General features: G+C 37.5%; 1 protein-coding gene across 2 annotated transcripts in view; it reads right to left on the bottom strand.

The window, feature by feature from the left end:
- The window catches only part of CWF19L2 (CWF19 like 2, cell cycle control (S. pombe)), a 92,583-nt gene that overhangs the window by 13,562 nt on the left and 54,992 nt on the right, over positions 1-24,029 (bottom strand). For both annotated transcript variants that reach the window (NM_001142831.1, XM_021101972.1), the window contains 4 exon segments: positions 2,575-2,655; positions 5,525-5,680; positions 10,538-10,654; positions 16,073-16,285. In NM_001142831.1, the coding sequence (NP_001136303.1) occupies positions 2,575-2,655; positions 5,525-5,680; positions 10,538-10,654; positions 16,073-16,285 (567 nt within the window).

The following is a 24,029-nucleotide window of genomic DNA, read 5'->3' on the forward strand; positions in this document are numbered from 1 at the left end:
ATAGTGAATGGATAAAGAAGATGTGATGTATGTACATATATATCCAAGGAAATACTACTCAGCCACAAAGAAGAACAAAATGTTGCCATCTGCAGCAACAAAATGGACTTGAGGGCACTACGCTAATTGAAATAAGTCAGACAGAGAAAGACATACTATGTGATACCACTTATATGTGGAATCTAAAAAATATAACAAACTAGTGAATATATCAAAAAATTAGACTCACAGGGAATAAATTTGTGGTTACCAGTGGAAGCAGGGTGGGGTACAATACAGGGGTGGCGAGTGGGAGGTACAAACTATTGGGAATAAAAAAGGTTCAAGGATGTATGAGGAAAATAGCCAGTATTTTGTAATAACTGTAAATGAAATGTAACCTTTAAAAACTGTATTAGGAGTTCCCATCGTGGCACAGTGGTTAACGAATCCGACTAGGAACCATGAGGTTGCGGGTTTGGTCCCTGCCCTTGCTCGGTGGATTAACGATCCGGCGTTGCCCGCGAGCTGTGGTGTAGGTTGCAGACACGGCTCGGATCCTGCGTTGCTGTGGCTCTGGTGTAGGCCGGTGGTTACAGCTCCAATTTGGCCCCTAGCCTGGGAACCTCCATATGCCATGGGAGCGGCCCAAGAAATAGCAAAAAGACAAAAAAATAAAAATAAAGACTGTACTAAAAATTATTTAATGGAAAAAAGACTACATACAATGGTATTACTCTTAAACTAAAACTATCTTCAATAATGTTGGAACTCCCTTGTGGTACAGCAGGTTAAGCATGTGGCATTGTCACTGCAGCAGCCTGGTTGCTGCTGTGGCGCGGGTTCAATTCCTGGCTGGGGAACATCCAAAACATGGCCAAGCAAAAGAAACAAAAAACAAAATCTATCTTCAATAATGCAATGAAATATCAATCTTTTGTCTGTAACATAATAAATGTAACAGGGAATCCTATTAGTCACATGTATCATAAGTCTCACTTTCCAAAAGACAAAATGGGAGAGAAACACTCCAGTGACATCTGTTAGAATAGGTGTTGAAAAATTTTCAAAGTTTATAAAAACTTTAAGAAAACCTTAATAAAAATTTAAATTTAAATAAAATATTTTGGGCTTCACAGATCATATAATTTCTATTGGAACTCTAAACTTTGCCCTTGTAATGTAAAAGCTGCCAAAGACAATACTTTAAAAAGAGGTATAACTGTGTTCCCATAAAAATTCATTTACAGGAGTTCCCGTGGTGGCGCAGTGGTTAACAAATCTGACTAGGAACCATGAGGTTGCGGGTTCGGTCCCTGCCCTTGCTCAGTGGGTTAACGATCCGGCGTTGCCGTGAGCTGTGGTGTAGGCCGGTGGTTACAGCTCCAATTCGACCCCTAGCCTGGGAACCTCCATATGCTGCGGGAGCAGCCTAAGAAATAGCAAAAAGACAAAAAAAAAAATTCATTTACATAAGGAGGTAGCAGGCTAGATTAAGCACACAGATTGTAGTTCCCAACCCCTGCACTAAAATATAAGCTACATAAAGTCTTTGCTTTGTTCCACTATGCATTAAAAGCACCTAGAACAGTGCCTGGTAAATAGTAGGCACTCAATAAACATTTGTAGAATAAATTACTCTTTGAATGGAAAAACACAAAGGAATCCCCAGTTCTATTTTATATCTATTCCATTTAACTTATATTTCTAGAAAAGAGAGAGGTCATTATAGAAGTATCTAACTTAAGTGTAACTTATATCTAAAAGTTAATCTGCAAATCAAGATTAAACTATGAAACATGGTTAGGAATGTCTCAAAAAGAATAATGTACCCATAATTTAACACAATTATTATTTTAAAGGTGCATAACAGAGAACCTTTGTATAAGAAAAGAGAGAAAGGAGTTCCCGTCGTGGCTCGGCAGAAACCAATCCCAATAGGAACCATGAGGTTGTAGGTTCGATCCCTGGCCTCACTCAGTGAGTTAAGGATTTGGCATTGCCGTGAGCTGTGGTGTAGGTCGAAGACGTGGCTCGGATCTGGCGTTGCTGTGGCTGTGGCATAGGCTGGCAGCTACAGCTCCAATTGGACCCCTAGCCCAGGAACCTCCATATGCTGTGGCAGGTGCAGCCCTAAAAAGACAAATAGACAAAAAAAAAAAAAAAAAAAAAAAAAGAAAAGAGAGAGCGAGAGAGACAAAAGAGTTCCAAGTTCAAAAGAGAGTCTGTAGGAAAATGTTTCTCTCATTATAATTTCAGTAACAAGAAGGTCCCTCTCTACTCACTTGTCCCACAGAGGCTGAAACTCCCATGTGAAGGAGCTTTAATGGCAGAGGCTGATGAATGTCATAGCCAAGTAAAGAGACTATACTATCCCAGAGCTAAAAAATCAGGAATAAACATTCAAATAAGCAATTAAACAAATAAAGATTTGCTACAACAAGTAGGATGAAAATAATTTCTTCCTTATTTGTAGAATTCTACTTAGTTCATGTTTGGTCAATCAGCCAAATGACCTTTTTCCCAAATAAGTTTTGAAAGTTACAAAGATCCTAAACACTAGGCTAATTTCTTATATTAAAAAAAAATACTTACAGACTTTCTGATATCTTTTGAAGAGAGATCAATCAATTTCTTGTTCATAGACCACTCTTCATCAGATTCCATTATGGCTTTCTAAGAAATAGTCATTCGTTAGTAAAGAATAATATACAAGTAAATGCAAAGAGACAGTTTAAAAATAAATTAATACAGTGAATTAATTATGTGGTATAATACACGTTAGGTCATTATTTTGAATGAAGGCTTTAATTTCTGTTACTTAAAATGGGAATTTCTTGATTTCTTATAGGTCCTATCTTTATCCAAGATTATACTATTTTACTCATTTTTAATAACCCTTATACTAACTTGAGATCACCTTTGCATGACAAAAACAATCCTTAGTAAAACCAAGCAATTAAAATTGAACATAATTTGTGAACATAAAATTTCACAGATTCCTTACTTCAATCACAGACATCTACTCAAATAAATTAATTTTGTTTAACTGTTCTTCTTCTGAATATAAGAATAACTTACGTGCTTTCTGGCAACAAAATACTTGAACTATTTCCGACCATATAAAAAAGGCATAAAAATGCCAGAGAAAAAAATACATAGAAGTGGAATTATAAGACTTTCTAAGCTAAGCAATGTGGCTAGTATTTATGGTAAAGAAATATTAATAAAAGGAAAGCCTGGAGTTTCCATTTGGCTCAGCAGTAATGAACCTGACTAGGTTCCATCCCTGGCCTCACTCTGTGGGTTGAGGATCCAGCATTGCTGTGGGCTATAGTGTAGGTCAGAGATGTGGCTGGGATCCTACATTGCTGTGGCTGTGGTATAGGCCAGCAGCGGTAGCTCCGACTGGACCCCTAGCCTGGGAACTTCAATATGCCTCAGGTGTAGCCCTAAAAAGCCAAAAAAAAAAAAAAAAAAGAAAGAAAAGAAAAAGAAATAAGAAAACCAGGGTGCTGCATATAAAATAATCTCATTTTTATACAGTATCATTATTAATGAAGCAAATTTAAAAGGTGAAATTGGAGTTCCCGTCGTGGCTTGATGGTTAACGAATCCGACTAGGAACTATGAGGCTTCGGGTTTGATCCCCGGCCTTGCTCGGTGGGTTAAGTATCTGGAGTTGCCATGAGCTGTGGTGTAGGTCACAGACGCAGCTCGGATCCCGCGTTGCTGTGGCTCTGGCGTAGGCCCTCGGCTACAGCTCCGATTTGACCCCTAGCCTGGGAACCTCCATATGCCTCGGGAGCAGCTCTAGAAAAGGCAAAAAGGCAAAAAGGCAAAAAAAAAAAAAAAAAAAAAGAGGTGAAATTAACACCCAGATAAGCACAATTTAAATATATTGGGAGCTCCCACCCATGGCTCAAACCTGAGGTAAAGGTTGATCCCCAGCCTGGCACAGTGAGTTAAAGGATCCAGCATTGCCACAGCTGCAGTTTAAGTCTCAATTGCAGCTTAGAATCAATCCCTGGATTGGGAACCTCCATAGGCTGTGGGTGCAGCCATAAAAAAACAAAAATTAACTGGATCAGGTATATGTTCTTCCCTTTTTAAAAGATTTAGGTTGCTTGGGTTTACACTATAAAATGGCACATTCAATATAAAATTGAAGCCAAATCAAATAAATACATCTTTAATGATCACACAAAGGGTTTATTATAGAGGAGAAAAGTGACATGCCATTCTGCTAAGAAATGAGATTTCAGTCACCCCAGCATGAAAAAAGAGTAGTTGGAGTTCCCGTTGTGGCACAGTGGTTAATAAAAACGACTAGGAACCATGAGGTTGTGGGTTCGATCCCTGCCCTTGCTCAGTGGGTTAACGATCTGGCGTTGCCATGAGCTGTGGTGTAGGTCACAGATGTGGCTCGGATCCCGCGTTGCTGTGGCTCTGGCGTAGGCTGGCGGCTACCCCTAGCCTGAGGACCTCCATATGCCGCAGGAGCGACCCAAGAAATGGCAAAAAAAAAAAAGAAAGAAAAAAGAGTAGTTGGCCTATGATGTGCCCTATAGCTCCATGCCTACAGTCACAGTCACCTAAGACTCTACTGAGGAAGTACAAGGGGAAAAAACCCAAGCACTGAAGAAAAGCATAATCTATTTGTCAACTGATTTTGTTTAACATAAGACTGGCATGGGTTTTGGGATTCCCTGGCTGGTTCTTCCCTATGTTAATAACATGACTTCAAACTAAGTAATCAAATTCTTTTTAAAAATTTCTATAGGAAAAGTAGATTTTCACCACCTCATCAACCTTAACAGGTTTTATAGTACTTTTTATCGGGAATTACAGTCCATATTAATTAAACTTTATCATCTATACTGTCAAAATGTTGCATTTGCAAGTTCTTATACCACCTCACAAAACATTATCTTTTTTTAATTGTACGTTACTATTTCATATATGGTTCTCCATTTACAAATTTATATTAGTCTATAAACTATACTGCACTCAGGTCAGTAACGACATTGATTTAAGAACTCTGGTCATTTATTACATGTCCAAAAGCACATGTCAAGTTTAGGTTTTAATTTCTTTTTATAAACAGCATGATGAGGTATTAAATACTAAAATATGTATCAATAACTTGTCTTGGCAATTGTTATTTGTACGGTTTGCATATAACCATCTTCGGCTCTTATGAATTTTAATGATAAATCTTCTAGAGTATCACTAATTTGGACCTGAAAGTACGTCAAAGAAAAATTTTGATTTTTCATTTGAGAAGTGAGAAATTAAAATAGAAATTAAAAATTACCATTTGATGGTATATTCATACTCATAAAAAAGCATGCTTTTTGAAGGTCAAATCCCAAATTTCTTTCTACAGAAATGTATATAAAAGAATTTTTTGTACTTTACTTCATTTCTTTATATGATATATATCTAAGTATACAGGAGAAGACATCAGAATAAAGATAACTGTATTCATAAAACAGTATCATGGCAAAAAATAATTATGCACGTAAAGACTATCTATGAATACCTTAAAATAGATGGGAGCCATGTCACCCACTTCCTTTGGGAGAGGAATGCATTCATAAACCATATGATATTGTTTTTTCATGCTCATATTAGTTTCTAAAAAGATACAGTCCAATCCTTTATCTGTGAACATCTTTACCAAAGATTTTCTGAACATCTGAAGAAAAGAAAATGGCTCGGTAAATATAAAGCACTGAGAGGTGATTCAAAATATGAAACGATAAAAAGTATAATAAACTCCTTTAAAATAAAAAAATAGTAAACAATGTCAAGTCTGTAACACTGCCTTACAGTTACTTTACTTTCTAAATCTACTACATAATTTCACACAGTTAAGCAACACTTTGTTAAACTGCAAATCAATCTGCACAGTATTATGTACATGGAAATGATATATGTCACTTGCATGCTAAAGTAGTTACTAAGAGGTAGTGTGCCTTCTCGCATCCATTTTCTTCCATCCCAGGGGCTGAAAAGGAAGAACTCCACCATAGGAGAACCTTGTCATGGAAAGAGCCTGATTACTCCTTGGATGCTATCTGCCATACTGGACTATGATATAAGAAATTAACTTTTGGGAGTTTCCATTGTGGCTCAGCGGTGATGAACCTGACCAGTATCCATGAGGATGCAGGTTCAATCCCTGGCCTTGCTCAGTGGGTTAAGGTTCTGGCACTGCCATGAGCTGTGGTGTATGTAGCAGATGCAGCAGGGATGCAGTGTTGCTGTGGCTGTGGTGTAGGCCGGTGGCTGCAGCTCCAGTTAGACCCTTAGCCTGGGAACTTCCATGTGCTGCAGGTGTAGCCCTAAAAAAAGGAAGGAAGGAAGGAAATAAATAAATAAATTAACTTCTGTTGTCTCGAGGTACTGAGAACTAGGTTTTGTATGCAATAGCAGCTAAGAATAAAATGGGCAATTCCCTTTGGTTAATGACATAACTAAAGCTGCTACATATGAACCAGAATATGACAGCAATTAACCCTATCTTCCTCCTACTCAATTTTATGTCCCAGATAGTTACCTTCACATACCTAATATTAAATACAAACAACAATTAAAAATTACAACCAAAAGGGAAAATACACAGACTTAGTTTAACAATACAGTTTTTTAGACTATCTTTGTTTTGTTAACTGCTACTGTATTTGTGAATTTTTATTATGAGTATTTTCAATTAATTGTTATTTCATGATCACTTAGTTTTGTGATAAGATAATTTTAAATATTAGAAAAAGGAAAATCACTACTAGACTGGAACTATATCCTTGAAAACCAATTTTTTTAAAAGAAAAAGCAAATAAAAGCAGCAGCAAAACAACAATAAAATTTAGATACTCTAAAAATTATCTAACAAACTTCTTCATTTCATATTTGTTCCTAAGTCTTTCCTGGTTTAACTGCTGGACGACTGTTCCAGATTTTATCTGGACAACAGTGAAGAAGACAGACTTAGGATGGCATGAGTTATAAATGAAAACTCAAAATATTTAAGTTAGTAGTGATGCAAGGATGATTCAATTACTATAAAATAAGCATCACACTTATACCCTTAAGGAAGACACATGCACATTTAAGTACTTTTTCTCCCAAATGTATATAAAAAACTTTAATTTAAAAATATGAGTTATACCAAAACTATGTTATGCTTCAGAGAGAGATACACAGATCTCATGTTACAGGGGTTATATAAAATTCCCCTAGTCCAAGTAGAAAACACTTCATACTTTAGGTAACCACTCTTTTCTATATTTCTAAACTATTATTACTCACCTAACTGCCATTTCACATTCAATTAACATATCTGGACTTATATTCCAAGTAATAAATTTAAGTAAATTATACTATAGAGCTTGCAATTCTTTAATTTGTTATCAAATCACATTACAAAAAATTAAGTACATATGAATAAAGAAATTTAAAACAAAAATGAAAGTATTTTCATTAAAAATATCAAAGCTCCTTAGAGCTGATGATATAATATTAATATTACAATTCACTCAAATTTTCTATATAAAACAGGTATAAAGATAGTTATCCAAAGACAAATGTTATATGACAGGAGAGAACACAGACATTTAACTCTACACCCTTCATGAAGTGACCCCTCAAAAATGACATTACTTTTCAAAATATCACAAAGCTATTAGAAGAGAAAATACACTAAAAAGCAGATCACCCCATAATATCTGACTTAAACACTAGAAAGCCGATTCAAAGCTGGACAGTATTGGAGGAGGGGGCTTAACAGGGATAGTAAACAAGAAAGCCATGTTGCACTTCGGAATCCTCAAAAGGCCAGGAATTGGCAGCACCAAAGAATTATGGGAGTAAAGGGGAGGTGTGGTGAAAAACAGGTGGTATAAATGAAAGTCTTGAAAAAAACAATTAACACGCCAGATCCCCTCCTCCACACCAGGACAACACTATAGGATAATGTTTGGAGGAAAGTAAACAATATAAGGCTGCTAAGGCTAGGAAAACCAGGCATAGTTCAGAGTATGCAGTTTGAAAACAGGGGCATTATAAAAAAAAATGTTACTCAGTGTTCTTAAATATTTGATACTCTGCCACCCCAGCCTTCTTCCCTAACTAGTTCCCAGAACAGTGGAAAGCAAACAGTCTTTAAAGATATTAAGACGGTCTTTTCTGGAGAGTCTGGCCAGCCCCAAGAAAAAGACTAAATGTAGTAACACTGGAATTTTCCACTGAAATGGCCCCACAGTGAGGTCCATGGTAGATAAGCATTGGCTACCCCACCACCACACAACTAATTTGAGATATTTAAAAAATAGACCTACAGTGTCTGACTATAACATATGTAAGCATACTTGTCAAATGGATAAGAATAAACTTAAAGGGGACCAAATTTCACTATATGTTTAATAATCTAAAAATTTATATCTTATTCATTAGAAATTTGTGATTATTCCCATATGCTCCACTGAAACTTATCTTTACGTATTCTATTAAATATAAGGTCTAAATTAAACTTAAATGTTACTAGAGGATGGTGATAAAAAATCTCTTGAAGGAAGTGGTCCTTGCATTTGCAAACATCATTTTTCATTAAGTCAAATCATTTTTAAAATATATTCTCTAAAAGAGGTGAATGATCAATAAGGGTATTCGCCAGGATATGATCAATTTGTGTTTTTGTACACATTTTGAAGGTAAAAACAAAAACTTTTTAAAAAATACATTTCTTTAAGTAATTTTCTTCATTCACTATCATAAAGTAATTTACATCTATCATAAAAAAAGAGCCATAACACCATTATTTGCATAAAATAATTTGGTTTTTCCTCCCTCATTCAATTTTCTATAATGCCTCTGGCTTACAAAATCTGCTAAACCATGATATAACCTGTGCTAGTATATACCACACCTTTTGGCAGAATTAATGAATGATTTTTATCTCTGCATTACTCACACCTAGATTATCTTACACCCCTGCATTCTGTATCTGCTGAACTGAATATATTTCTTTATCCACTCCAGTGTTTTTCATCAAGCAGCTTAATTTCTTGCAGAAACAAAAAACATACAGTCTAAATTCCTGTATCACTTAAAATCTTTTTTGCACTGCACTGCTACTCTAAGTGAAATCAGTTTTATATGCGTACACTAAAAAAAAACTCCAGAAAAGACACAAAATAATTCTAAAAACCAAATCTGCGATACTTTCCACTTTAATTTATCTACTGTACTGGCATCCAATAATTAGAAAAAAATTTTTTTCACATCAAATATACTTGTCCACATGCTTACCCTTGCTTGGTCACAGATGCATTAATACAGTCTGCCCTTTAACTTTTACAGCATAAACTTAAAGATCTCAGGGAGTAAGAGGCTCAATTTCATGAAATGCAGTCAAAATATCTCCTCTCTTGGTAACTTTATTAGCATGACACAAGGACTAGTATTAGTCTCTTTTGAAATCTTAACATGTTCACAATTTCTAACTAGGGGTTCCTATAACCCCTATTCACTTGTCAGGCATTAGAAAAACAAGAGTTTTCTTTCTTCCTTTCTTTTTGGTCATTATAAGGTCTTGAAATAATTCAGCAGCAATTCAGCTCATATTGTGGCTTTCAATTTCTTGAAGAATCAGACACACACGCGCACACACGCGCGCGCACACACACACACACACACACACACACACAATCCCTAAATCCAAAAGCTGGGTCAGGTTATAAAGAAAAAGTGAAAATTAAAGCTAGTAACAAGGAGTTCCTAGTGTGGCGCAGTGGAAACAAATCTGACTAGTAACCGTGAGGTTACAGGTTCAATCCCTCGGCTCACTCAGTGAGTTAAGGATCTGGTGTTGCCATGAGCTGTGGTGTAGGTGGCTGACATGGCTTGGATCCTGCGTTGCTGTGGCTGTGGTGTAGGCCGGGAGCTGTAGCTACAATTCAACCGTTAGCCTGGGAACTTCCATGTACCGCGGGTTCAGACTAAAAAAGAAAAAAAAAAAAAAAAAAATTAAAGCTAGTAACAAAATCACTGCAGCAGAAAAGGTTAAGACCATTATAGGAAACACGAACAACTGCTAAACATAAACCTCTAACTTCCCAAAATCATTTTTCTTTATCTGAAGATAGCTTTCCTTTTGGCTGTAATTTATTAGCTTATTATTAATATTACTTAGTACTAATTACTGTGGTAAGAATGATTATTTCATGTTCCACAAAAACAAAGATTAGAAATCTTACACTGATTTTTTTTAAGTAAAAATAATTATTACTTGGTCACAGTTTAGTAGATAAAAGCTTTCAGTTGTACACCTCAAACTATTATGTTATATCACAATTATACCTCAATAAAGATTTCTTTAAAGCTTTCGATAAAGTAAAAAGGTAGTGAGTGGTGGAATCATCATGACCCACATATATACACAACTTATAGAAATGTAGATATGTTTAAATTCAGAAGGTAAATCACTGAAGATATTAGATCTGTTAGAATTTATTACAATAGTGTGTAAAAACTGCTCTAGATCATTCATGCTCACCTGAATTTCCTCCCAGATGTCTTCATCCAATAAAGTAGCTGCTCTATGGTGCTGCAAAGGGACTATCAAGCAGTGCCCTTCAGTAAGAGATCGTACGTTGGGTAAACATAAGTAAACCTATGGGGGAAAAAGATGCAAGGTGAAACGTTATTGAGCCTTTGGTAGGTTAACATGGATAACATTTAATAAAGTATGTTTGTTAATAATATATTTTACTTTAATATTTTAAAGATAGTCACCATTTAAAATTTTAAAAGCCATGAGATACCTTCAATAAACCAGTAATTTATAGCACAAATCTCAATTATGACTGTTATACCTCAAAGATTAAGCTTACCAAAGGGCAGAATGAATGACATCTGAGAAAGCTATATGCTTTCAAAGCCTCTAAAACAACACAAATTTTGCGAGAATTAAAAAAAAAAATACATGACCTGGTAATGGTAGAAGAGTTTAACTGATGCCTATTAGTCAGGTCCTCCTTCTCTTATTGCTTGAGGAAATAGAAATAACCTCTGTACGGCTTTACAGCACTGGTTAAGTTCTATTTATTTACATACATGTATTACCTACAAGTTGGCACTATTTTTCCATTTTATACAAATTGTCTTTTTAAAAAAAGTCAATTAGTAAGCAGGTAGAGAGCAAAAGGTCTTCATAAGGACCACAGATAATATTCTGCAAGGAGGACTGATCCTACTTTCTATTATTTTTTGTTAGGTTTTAGCTAGAAAATTTTTTTTTTTTTTTTGGTCTTTTGTCTTTTTTTGTTGTTGTTGTTGCTATTTCTTGGGCCGCTCCCTCGGCATATGGAGGTTCCCAGGCTAGGGGTTGAATCGGAGCTGTAGCTACCGGCCTACGCCAGAGCCACAGCAACGCGAGATCCGAGCCGCGTCTGCAACCTACACCACAGCTCACGGCAACGCCGGATCGTTAACCCACTGAGCAAGGGCAGGGACCGAACCCGCAACCTCATGGTTCCTAGACGGATTCGTTAACCACTGCGCCACGACGGGAACTCCTAGAAAATTTTTATATGAGAGATTTAATTAATTAGTGGATAATAATTTTTAACAAAATAATGCAATTTTTAAAACTTCATTGTAAGAGGAAAATTAGGAGTGTATGTGGATATGTCTATCTACTTAGATTTATAGTTAAATCACAACCACAGCCACAATGAAAACTGTATCAGGAATAAGCGTTTGGAGAAGTGGCCAAGATGGCGGAGTAGAAAGACCCTGAACTCCTCTCCTCTCACAGGCACAACAAAATTACAATTATCTATAAGAACAATCTGAAGACTAGCAATAAAGATATATCACAACTAAAGACATGAAGATAAAGAAGGAACAACAAGATGGATAACAGACATTATAAAAACAAGAGTCTTTTCATATTTGTAGATAATATGATTAATAAGTGAATATCCAAAATATATAAACAGCTCATACAATTCAATATCAAAAAAAAAAAAACCCGGAGTTCCCGTCGTGGCGCAGTGGTTAACGAATCCGACTAGGAACCACGAGGTTGCGGGTTCAGTCCCTGCTCTTGCTCAGTGGGTTAATGATCCGGCGTTGCCGTGAGCTGTGGTGTAGGTTGCAGACACAGCTCAGATCCCGCGTTGCTGTGGCTGTGGCGTAGGCCAGTGGCTGCAGCTCCGATTCGACCCTGAGCCTGGGAACCTCCATATGCCACGGAAGTGGCCCAAAGAAATGGCAAAAAGACAAAAAAGAAAAAAAAAAAACCCGATTTAAAAATGAGCAAGGAAAACATAGAGATGTCCAACAGGCACATGAAAAGTTGCTCAATATCACTAATCATCAGGAAAGTGGAAATCAAAGCCATAAAGATATCACTTCACATCTGTCAAAATGGCTACTATCAAAAAGTCTACAAATTACAAATGTTGGCAAGGATGTGGAAAAAAGGGAATCCCGGTACACTTTTGGTGGGAATATAAATTGGTACAGCCACTATCAAAAACAGTATGGACATTTCTCAAAGAACTATCACACGATCCAGCAATTTAGCTCCCAGGTATATAACTGAAGAAAATTAAAATGCTAAATTGAAAAGATATATGCCCCCCCAATGCTCACAGCAGTTTTATTTATAGTAATGAAAATATAGAAGCAATCTAAGTGTCCATCAACAGATGAATGGATAAAGATATAGAATATATAATGTACATACCTACACACACACATACACAATGGAATACTACTCAGCCATAAAAAAATGAAATTTTGCGATTTGCATGTACATGCATGGGCCTAGAAGGCATTTATGCTACGTGAAATAAGCCATACAGAGAAAGACAAATATTATATGATGCTACTTACATGTAGAATCTAAAAAATAAAATGAATGAATAAAAGAGAACAGAAACAGACTCATGGATATAAAGAACAAACTAGTAGTTACCAGTGGACAGAGGGGTGGGGGAGGGGGAAGGTAGGTCCAGGGGTTTAAGAGATACAAACTACTATGTATAAAACTAAGGAGCTCCTGTTGAGGTTCGGTGGTAATGAATCCAACTAGTATCACTGAGGACATGGGTTTGATCCCTGGGTTAAGGGATTAGCATCGGGTTAAGGATCTAGCATTGCCATAAAGCTGCGGTGTAGGTCACAGAAGTAGCTTGGATCTAGCATTGATGTGGCTATGGTGTAGGCTGGCAGCTGTAGCTCTGATTCCACTCCTAGCGGGCAAACTTCCATATGCCATGGGTGGGGCCCTAAGAAGACAAAAATAAATAAATAATAAATAAAGCTTCTAAAAACTAGTTTTTTTTTTTTTTTAAAGTAAAGGATAGTGTTAAGACAAGGGGGGATAGATAATTTTATTTTTTTTTTTAAAAAGGGAGAAAGCAGGGATAGCTGATAGTCAGAAACATATACAACCATCTGACTCTAATGAGTACAAATATAGCTTCATTAATACATTTAGATGTAAGACATAAACTTTAAATACTAGAAATTCAAGTTAAGTGAGAATGACTGAAATGCTTTAAAATATTGTTAATTATTAGTACCTAATGCAAAGTAATTCCTTAGAAACTCATAGTCATATATAATTAACTTAGGTAATAACTAAAAGGAATAATGTCATTTTAAATTCACATTAATAACATTAGCTACAATGGATGGGATAAGCAGTCAGATACTACAGGAAATGGATGAAATTCCCTCTAATCAATATTTCAAACATTTCAATATTAAAATATTCACCGATTAAAGGATGAAGATAGATGGCAGTTTTAGAGCAAAGATAGTATAATAAAGCATAGATCAAGAAAGGAAACTCGAGGAAAAGGAAGAGTAAAGAAATAAAATTAAATCAAAATTCAAACTGATAAATGTGTCTTTTGGGGAGGGGGGCACCTGTAGCATGCAGAAGTTCCTTGGCCAGGGATCGAGCCCACACCCACAGCAGCAAACTGAGCACTGCAGTGACAATGGCAGATTCTTAACCCACTGAGCCACAAGGGAACTCCAATAAACTGTCTTAATGACCTAAAGATATTAAACAGTAGAACTGAAATGGAAAAGCCAAGACCAGTTCTTTGGCTACACAGGTGTTTATATGTTAGTGTACACAACAAGGAAATTAATAGTATTCCTCAAACTACTAGTTCTTTTTTTTTTTTTTTTTTTTGCTTTTTAGGGCCGCACCCACTGCATATGGAGGTTCCCAGGCTAGGGGTCAAATTGGAGCTACAGCTGCTGGCCTACACCACAGCCACAGCAACATCAGATCCAAGCTGTGTCTGCAACCTACACCACAGCTCTCAGCAACGCCAGATCCTTGACCCACTGAATGTGGCCAGGGACTGAACCTGTAACCTCATGCTTCCTAGTCAGATTGTTTCCACTGCGCCATGACAGGCACTCCAAGATACTAGTTCTTGAAACTAGCATGTACTCATTCATTCAACTTCCTTTCCTACAACTTTCTCTTACTCACTCCACTCCAGCTACACCGGTCTTTTCTCTGTTCCATGAATGCCAACCTCATTTCCTCCTCAAAGCTTTTTACTCATTGGTGCCTCGTTCTGAAACATTATTGATTCATATCTTCCTGATGCTTGCTCCTTCTCAACTTTCACACCTTTACTAAAATACCTCCTCAGAGAAGCCTTCTACAACACCTTATCAAAAAATACTCTCCCATCATTTTATTCTATTTTCTCTCTCTAGTTGCTTTATAACAACACCCTGTTAAATTAGGGCAATCATTAAATCTTTTACTTTCTGCTCTATTTCACTAGACTACAAGCTCCACAAGCATATCTGATTTTCTACTTTTCCCCAGTGACTAATTAGGTTGTGACATATATCAGGTACACAACAATTATTTACTTAATATAAGAATTAAATAGGAGTTCCCGTCGTGGCGCAGTGGTTAACGAATCCGTCTAGGAACCATGAGGTTGCGGGTTCGGTCCCTGCCCTTGCTCAGTGGGTTAACGATCCGGCGTTGCCGTGAGCTGTGGTGTAGGTTGCAGACGCGGCTCGGATCCCGCGTTGCTGTGGCTCTGGCGTAGGCCGGTGGCTACAGCTCCGATTCAACCCCTAGCCTGGGAACCTCCATATGCCGAGGGATGGGCCCAAGAAATAGCAACAACAACAACAACAACAGACAAAAAAAGACAAAAGACCAAAAAAAAAAAGAATTAAATAATCAAGTATTTACAGTAATAAGTAACTATTATTAGTGAGTATTAAATAAGTGATTGCTAATATTTATTGAAAGATATGACTATAACCATATACGCTTGGTACACAATGGGATATGTGCATGGTATATACAATGATGAGTAAGTTCCTCATGGAACTTACGGACTTCTAGGGGAGACACTCAACAAGTTAAGACAAAAGTTGACCCTTGAACAGCATGGGTTTAAACTGTATCCGTCCAATTATACATGGATTTTTTTTTTCAATAAATACTACAATACTGTATGATCTGTGATTGCCTGAATCCATGGATGCAGAACCGTAGATATGGAGGGCTGACCATGGGATTCAATCATCTGCAAATTTTGGTATACAGGGACTGCTGGAACCAATTCCCCATGGATACCAAGAAACAACTATAAAATAAACTTCTTCAATTCATAAAACAGTCAATGAAGATACAAGAGAAGCAGAAGCTTCTGAGTGTATCTGAAATGATTTTAATACTGAGAGTCAAGTACCACTCATGAAAATATGATCACACAGAGGCAAAGGGCAGAGCAAGAATCTGAATCCAGGTGGTCTGGTTCCAAAATCCAGGGCCTAAAGCATTATTCAAAGCTGCCTTTCTTCAGAGTAGAATTACACAAAGTGTAAACTTCACGTCATGTAAATATTTATATTCTAAGGAAAAGTCTAAGAATCATGTGAACTTAGAAAGGAAAAATATCTGAAAAGCAGAGTAAGAGAAGACAGATTTCTTAAAATCTTACACGAGTATGAAGAAAGAGGCAAATTTACATATACTGTTAAATCATTTCCTTAGGGCAATAAACATTACATTTCTTACCTTAACACCTATTGCAACAATAAGGTGCTTGGGAAACTGAGAGCTGTCAAAACAATACAGACATTTGTCCATTTGTGCAGCAAGACGCTGGTGCTCAGCAATTGCGTTTTTCCTCTGATTCTCTTCTTCTTCACCAAAACATTTGCTCTCAGCTGCTTTGGAGACAAACATGTCATCCAGAGTGTAATAGTCTCCATCTGTTTTTCCCATAAACTGAAAAACCAAAATAACAGTGGTGGGGAGAGGGTAGTATTTTATTGTACTGCAGTATACTTAAGTCATATCTGTAAGTTCTGTGATAAAACTCTTACATTAAAAGAAAAAGAAAATGAAAACATGATTAAAATTTATGCTTGACCTGCAAAGGTCAATCTATCATCATCATCACCCATCACCATCATCACTATAGCTAAAGTATTTCCTATGTGCAATGCTACGAGGTTTGTTTTATACTCCTATGAGGAGGGCATTATCATTTTTATTTAACAGACAGGAGACTGAACCAGAGAGGTTTAAAACAACCTTTACTTTAAAATCAGCATACACTCCACTCAGAAGATAAAACATTTCTCAAGTGTATTTCCGGCACCTTCTCCACAGATTCTCCAACATAAATTGTAGCCAGGGTGATTTTTTTTTTTTTCTTTTTTTTTGGTCGCCATTTCTTGGGCCGCTCCTGCAGCATATGGAGGTTCCCAGGCTAAGGGGTCGAATTGGAGCCATAGCCACCGGCCTACACCAGAGCCACAGCAACTCGGGATCTGAGCCGTGTCTGATCACACCACAGCTCACGGCAACGCCAGATCCTTAACCCACTGAGCAAGGCCAGGGATCGAACCCGCAACCTCATGGCTCCTAGTCGGATTCGTTAACCACTGAGCCACGACAGGAACTCCCAGGGTGATGTTTGTAAAACAAATATTTAATTATTTTATTTAAAACCCTCAAAAAACTCTACAATGTGAACAGGATCAGGTTCAAACTGCTGTCTGTCCTACTAAGTCATAGACACAGAAAGGCATAATGCTTAATTAAGCTTGTCTTCTAGAGTCAAAATAACCATGGTAAAATCCAACTCCTATCTGTATAAACTTGGGCAAGTTATTTAATCTCTCTGTGCTTTACTTCTTCATTTTACAATGCTTATAACATTATCCATCATGAGGTTATATATTTTTTAAAATATGGCTGCACCTGCAACATATGGAAGTTCCAGGCTAGGGGTCAAATCGGAGCTGCAGGCCTAACCTACAGCCATGGCAACACCAGCTCCAAGCTCCATCTGTGACCTACACCACATCTTGTGGCAATAATGGATACTGAACCCACTGAGAGAGGCCAGGGATTGGATCAGCATCTTCACAGATATTATGCTGGTTTCTTAAGCTACTGAGCCTCAAAGGGAACTTCCATAATAAGGGTTATTCTGCTTAATCCTCACAGCACAGGTCTGGCACAACATAAGGACTCATAAATGTGAGTCACCTCAGTCACATCTGATGACAATCCTAGTCAAACTCTACACCTTTTCTACCCTATTTCAGTCCCCCAAAGTACTGTGACCTTCAGGCTTTGCATATATTGCACTCTGACCAATTCTGCCCTCAGTTTTGCCATATCTACTACTCATTTTTTAATCTGAGGCTTAGATTTAGTTGTCACCTCCATGAAAGAACTTTCCTAGATCATTCACGCTCTTTCAGCACTGTACTCAAATCAGTCTCATGAGGACTACATTGTATCATAACAGCTCATTAACTTATGCTTTTCTTCCATTAGACTAAGTTATAAATTCTGCTTAATCTACTAAATACCAAAAAGAGAACTAAAAGAGGTACTACCTTACACCAGCCAGAATGGCCATCATCAAAAAGTCTACAAACAATAAGTGCTGGAGAGGGTGTGGAGAAAAAGGAACCCTATCACACTGTTGGTGGGAATATAAATTGGTATAACCACCATGGAAAACAGTAAGGAGAGTCCTCAGAAAACTAAAAACAGAACTACTATTTGATCCAGCAATCCCACTCCTGGGCATCTATCCACAGAAAACCATGACTTCAAAAGACACATGTACTCCAATGTTCATTGCAGCACTGTTTTCAATAGTCAAGACATGGAAACAACCTAAATGTCCACTGACAGAGGAGTGGATCAAGAAGATGTGGTACATATACACAATGGAATATTACTCGGCCATTAAAAGGAATGAAATAACGGCATTTTTAGCAACATGGATGGACCTAGAAATTATCATGCAAAGTGAAGTCAGTCAGACAATGAGACACCAACATCAAATGCTATCGCTTACATGTGGAATCTGAAAAAAGGACACAATGAACTTCTTTGCAAAACAGATACTGACTCACAGATTTTGAAAAACTTATGGTTTCCAAAGAAGATAGTTTGGGGGTTGGGGGGTGCTGGGGATGTGGGATGGAAATCCTATAAAATTGGATTGTGATGATCATTGCACAACTATAAATGTAATAAATTCATTGAGTAATAAAAAAATAAAATAAAATAAAGTGGTTTTCAAAAAAAATTAACTTTACCGAAAGAAAGGTCTAGCCTTTGCCTTCTACTCCTGGAAGATACGCTTTAAGCATTTCTAAGAGTGGCTTTCCTATCAGGGGACCTTGGGCCCACACCGGTCTATGCTAACAATGGATTTTATGCTGGAGACTTTAGGCCACAGCTCCACCTCAGGAGAGGCTGGAGATTAAAGTCATCCTCACAAGCAATCAACCATGTCTATGTGACCAAATCCCAATAAAATCTCTGCACATCAGGGTTGCGGGAGCTTCCCTAGTTGGCCACGTGTACATGTGTATAATGTATTTCACACTTTATTGCTGGAAGAAGTTAGTGCTCTCCATGACTTACTTGAAGAGGACAAATGGAAGCTTCATGCTTGGCATTCTCCTGGATTCAACTCCATGAGCCTCTTCCCTTGACTAACTTTCCATCTTTTTTCTTTCACTGTAATAAACCTAATAAAGCTTTATTTAACAAATTTTAGTGAGTTCTGCAAGTCCTTGTAGTAAAATATCAAACCTGAAGGTAGGCTTAGAGATTCTCTGAATTTGTGGCTGGTATCACCAGTGAGGATGGTCTTAGGGATTCTCACAGTGAGGAGACACAGTAACTACACATATGCACAAACATTGATCAGATCCTGGATCTCAAAAAAAAAAAAAAAAAGCTATAAAAGTTTAAATATAGGTTAACCTATATCAACATTTTTCAATGAACACTTGGTTCTGCATGACATACAGACACCATCCAAAGTGCACAGCTGCAGCACTGCAGTCCCACTCTGGAATGACTATGAAGGGAAATCCTCTCAGTAAGAAGAACTCTGAGCCGTGAGTTCACTTTACCTGGAAGGAGAGATGGCCAGAGATATAGGTCTACACTGATTTACATACTACGGCAAATGGTTTGGCTGGATAGTCACAAACCTGAAGAGAATACAATTAGAGAACTACCAATAAGGAAGTCTGGGGAAGAGATATGTGGACAGAGGTATGTATCTCCCAATGGATACACAGTGCAAAGATATTTGTACTTGTGAAAATATTTATGTCACTAGCCACTACTAACACTGATTGTTCCAATGAACTTATGGACAAAGTGGCCATGCAGGAATGGAACCTATCTGAGGACTCAACAACATGAACTTCCACTCATTAAGGCTGATCTTGCTATAGCCACTGCTGCATTTCAATCTGTCAACAGAGGTCAACACTGAGCCTCTACTAGGCACTACTTAGGGGGATGAGGCAGCTTCCTGGAGGCAAGATGAGTACACTGGACTGCTTCTATCGTGGAAGGGGCAGCACTTTGTTCCTACTGGAATAGACACTCTGGACATGGATTTGCCTCCCTTTCATATAGTGCTTCTACCAAAACTACCATCTATGGACTTGTATCATCATGGCATTTGACTAAGAAATTAATTTCACAGCCAATAAAATGTGTCCATGCCCACTGCATTCACCATGCAATGATGACTACCATTTCCATTTAATTCATCATGTTCCCTACCATCCTGAAGCAGCTGGCCGGACAGAACAGAAATACGGTCTTTTCAAGATTTAGTTACAACTGCTGGATAGGTGATGCCTTGTAGAACGAAGGCAATGTCCTCCAGGATGAAGTATGTGCTATAAATCAGTACCTAAACTATGATGTTATCTTTCCCATAGTCAGGATTCATAGGTCTGCAAATCTAGGGGAAAAAACAGGACTCGTCCCACTGTTGCCCCTTCTGACACAATAGCAAAATTTTTGCTTTCCATCCCCGCGATTTTAGGCCCTACTGGTCTAGACCTCTTTGTTCCAAAGACAGGGATACTTCTACCACAGGACACAACAATTCATTGAACTGGAAGTTCTCACCTGGCCCTTCTGGCTCTTCATTGAATCAAAAAGCAAAGGGAGTTACTCTACTCTCTGAGTGACTGATTCTGACCATCAAGGGAAAACTGAGTTGGTAAGACACAGAGGAGGTAAGGGGAAGTATATCTTGAATACAGGAGATCTTTTAGGGTACCTCTCAGTTTTCTCATGACCTATGATTAAAGTCAATGGTAAAGTATAACTTACTTAAAGCGGGACTGCTAATAAATGGCCCAAATGGCCCAGACCTTCAGAATGAGGTTCTGAGTCACCTTAACAGGCAAGGGGTCATGACCCAGCTAAGCGTGTTGCTGAGGATGAAAGGAATACGGAATGAGTAGTGGAGGAAAGCTGTTATAAATACTAGATAAAACCATATAACCAGTCTCAGAAATTCATATTTTAATGGTTATATATCCTTTTAATATTTTGACAAGAAGGTGTGAATACACATTTAAACAAAAATTATTTCTTTTCTTTCCCTTTTTCATCCCTTACCATCTACCTTAAAATATATTAATAATAGCTTTGTATTCTATTCTGGGGAAAGGGTGAGCCTACTTTTTGTTGTATGTAGGATAGCTGTATCATGTTGGACAGAAACATGACTTTGTTATCTTCTTTATTTGGAGATTAAATATAGTTTAAAGAGAGGAGCTAAGGTAACATGGCATGGGTTGTGGTCACTGACTAGTCTGACATACGTTTTCCAGAATTCCTTCTTCTGTGTGTTTCTGGTTATGGTAGACAACTAGAGATGCTTACAGAAGACCTAAAGAGTTGAAATAAAACAGCAGCTTTTTTATAGTTTGCATACACTTTCACTTACCTGCTGGGTCTACAACCACCTAACCTTTCCTCCATCCTCCTTCAGGCCAGATGTGTGTGTTTAGTTCCTGGCCTAAGTTATATAGAACATCCACATCACCAAGGTCAGAGGTAACAGGAACTGACATGTGCATCTGTCCATCCTTGAGAGTTCAACTCATGTTTGTGTTTAGTCTCCCCCTGTTACATTCATTTTTCCTTCACAAGTGCTTGCCCTCTGGACTTAAAGCTCCAAATTCAGATGCAACCACGACAGCCTTAAAGAGATTGCTTAACCAGTTTCCATGATTTCATAAGGTCAAATTCCTATAAAGAAATTTGCATCTATGTGTCTTTTAGTTCTGCTTCTCTGATTGAGAAGTGACTGATACAGATACCACCCTCTATAAACAGCAATTACAAGCTGCTTCTGTTCAGAGGCCCTGCCTGTATGATATTTTTTTCAAGAATATTCCAAGAATAGCATTATTTTTAATATCACTATCCTTAAGAGTAATTGAAATCAGATATTTCAAGCACCAGTTGTATAATATAATGGTAGAAAATTAATTAATAAAACTATTCCTTTTCTGCTTCAGACCAGTATCTCTAAAGACCAAATTTGAGTATACTATTTTAGTAGTCTTATCTGAATGAAGTTATTGTATTTTATAAATGGTTCCACTATAAAGTCATAAGCTAAACTGATTCTTCAACACAATTAGAAAAACCACCCATTTTACACAGTGGCAACTTTAGAAGATTCAAACCTTGGACACGCCATCAACTCCTCTCACTCAGTAAATGACCTCAAAAGGAAAATTAAAATCAGACAAGAATTTCCTCATCTTTCCCTACCTCTCAGAAACAGCCAAAACAATTATTCACAACCTCCTTCCTCTCTTCTTTGGCTTCTGAAACACCATACCCTAAGTTTTCCTTTTACCTCACCGGCTGCACCTTCTAAATTTCATTTGTTGAATCCTTTTTGTCCTCTTCTAGCCAGTGCTCAGCTCAGTTTTGAGGCTCTCCTCACTAATAATTTCTTAAGTCCCATTGCTTTAAATACATTTACAGATTAAGAACATCTAAATCTACATGGGAACACCAACATATATCCAGAGCTCCATGGGCAGAACCTCCAGAGCACCATGTGAATGGCTAATGAGCATGCTTCATGTGTCCATAGTAGTATTCTTCATCTCTAACTTCCTGAAAGATTTGTCCCCTTGCAAAATAAATAGCACCAGCAAATCTGCCCCAAATGTGAGTAACTCTCACCAGTTTACCACCCTACTCCAAGGCTCTATTTGAATGAAATGTCCTCCTAAGTGATCTCCCTGCTTCCACTCTTGCCTCTCTACATCACCTCCTCAGAAGAGCTGCCAGAAACACCTTTAAAACATAAAGCACCAGTTTCCAGACTGACATTTAAGAGGCTGAGAAGTTTATGACTATAGTCCAACAAGTTTAAAGCTTTATAAACTGAAAAATCAATAGCTCTTTTCAGATTGATCAGGAAAGTGACTGACCCAAAAATCAGAGAGACAGGCAGGTGGGTACAGAAAATCATAATTTATCTGTGTAGAAACCAGTTATTCTGGTGGAACCAGTGACAAGGTAGGAAAACCTCAACCGCAATTGATAAAGTGCAGGAAGCTCAGTGTGGTTAAATATGAGAGTCAAAAACACCAGTCATGGGAAGGGGGGCTCAAACTTTTGTGAATTTTACCTCTAGGAGTTCTACCAGGTCCTCAGAGTAAAGATCAGGAAAAAAATTTGCTATGAATTCCAAGAGGGGGAGAAGAAAAGGAACAATTTTGAACTATAATAAAGTATTCTGTTCTTAACACCTACCGCCATAGTATAAACTATTTTACCAGTTTAACCTGCTGGGGTTTTATTAGAGACTAAGCTACCTGAAGGAAGGGAAACATCCACCTCCAGCTCCTTCTAGCCATTCTATCCCAAGTAAGTGGAGAAAAAACTGAGAAGTACTGGTGAAATTCACAGTCCAGAGGCACAGGCTTACCAAGTACAGATGAATAATGTAAGCAGAGAGATGGAAATTTACGAAAGAAATGCTAGAGGTCAAAAACACTAAAATAGAAGTGACAAATGCCTTTGATGGATTTGTGACTGAATAAGGCTGAGGGAAAAATCTCTGAGCTTGAGGATATGACAACAAAAATCTCCACTACTGAAAAGCAGAGAGAATAAAGACAAAACCCAAAAAAACCCAGAAAATAATATACAAAAACTGTAGGACAAAACACAAATGAGGTTATGACACTGTCCTAGCAAAAAACCTTCAAATGGTTTCCCATCATTTAAAACAAAAACCAAAGCTCCCTCACTGTGCTCTGAAAGACCCAACGTGATCTGACTCCTAGTATGTCTCCCATTTTATCTCTTTCCCTTTCTCCCTCTATTGATAGTCACATGTCTTTTAATGCTTATCAAGAATGTCTCTGCTTCGGGTCCTCTGCATTTGCTGTTCTTCATGAACAGTCTTCTCCCAGGTATTCCTACAGACCACTCCCTTACTTTGTTCAGAAGTCTGCTGAACATCACCTCCACAGAGAGGCCTTCCTTCAGCATTCTACTGAAAATACCATTCTATCTCTTTCTATTTTGTTTTATTCCCTACAAAAGTATTTTTTATTTTATGATATATTATTTATGTTATATAATTTTTATATCACATATTTGTTCATTTTCTATCTCATCCACAAATTCCTTGTGT

The sequence above is a fragment of the Sus scrofa genome, chromosome 9, assembly GCF_000003025.6.
Source record: "Sus scrofa isolate TJ Tabasco breed Duroc chromosome 9, Sscrofa11.1, whole genome shotgun sequence".
Taxonomy (NCBI): Eukaryota; Metazoa; Chordata; class Mammalia; order Artiodactyla; family Suidae; genus Sus; species Sus scrofa.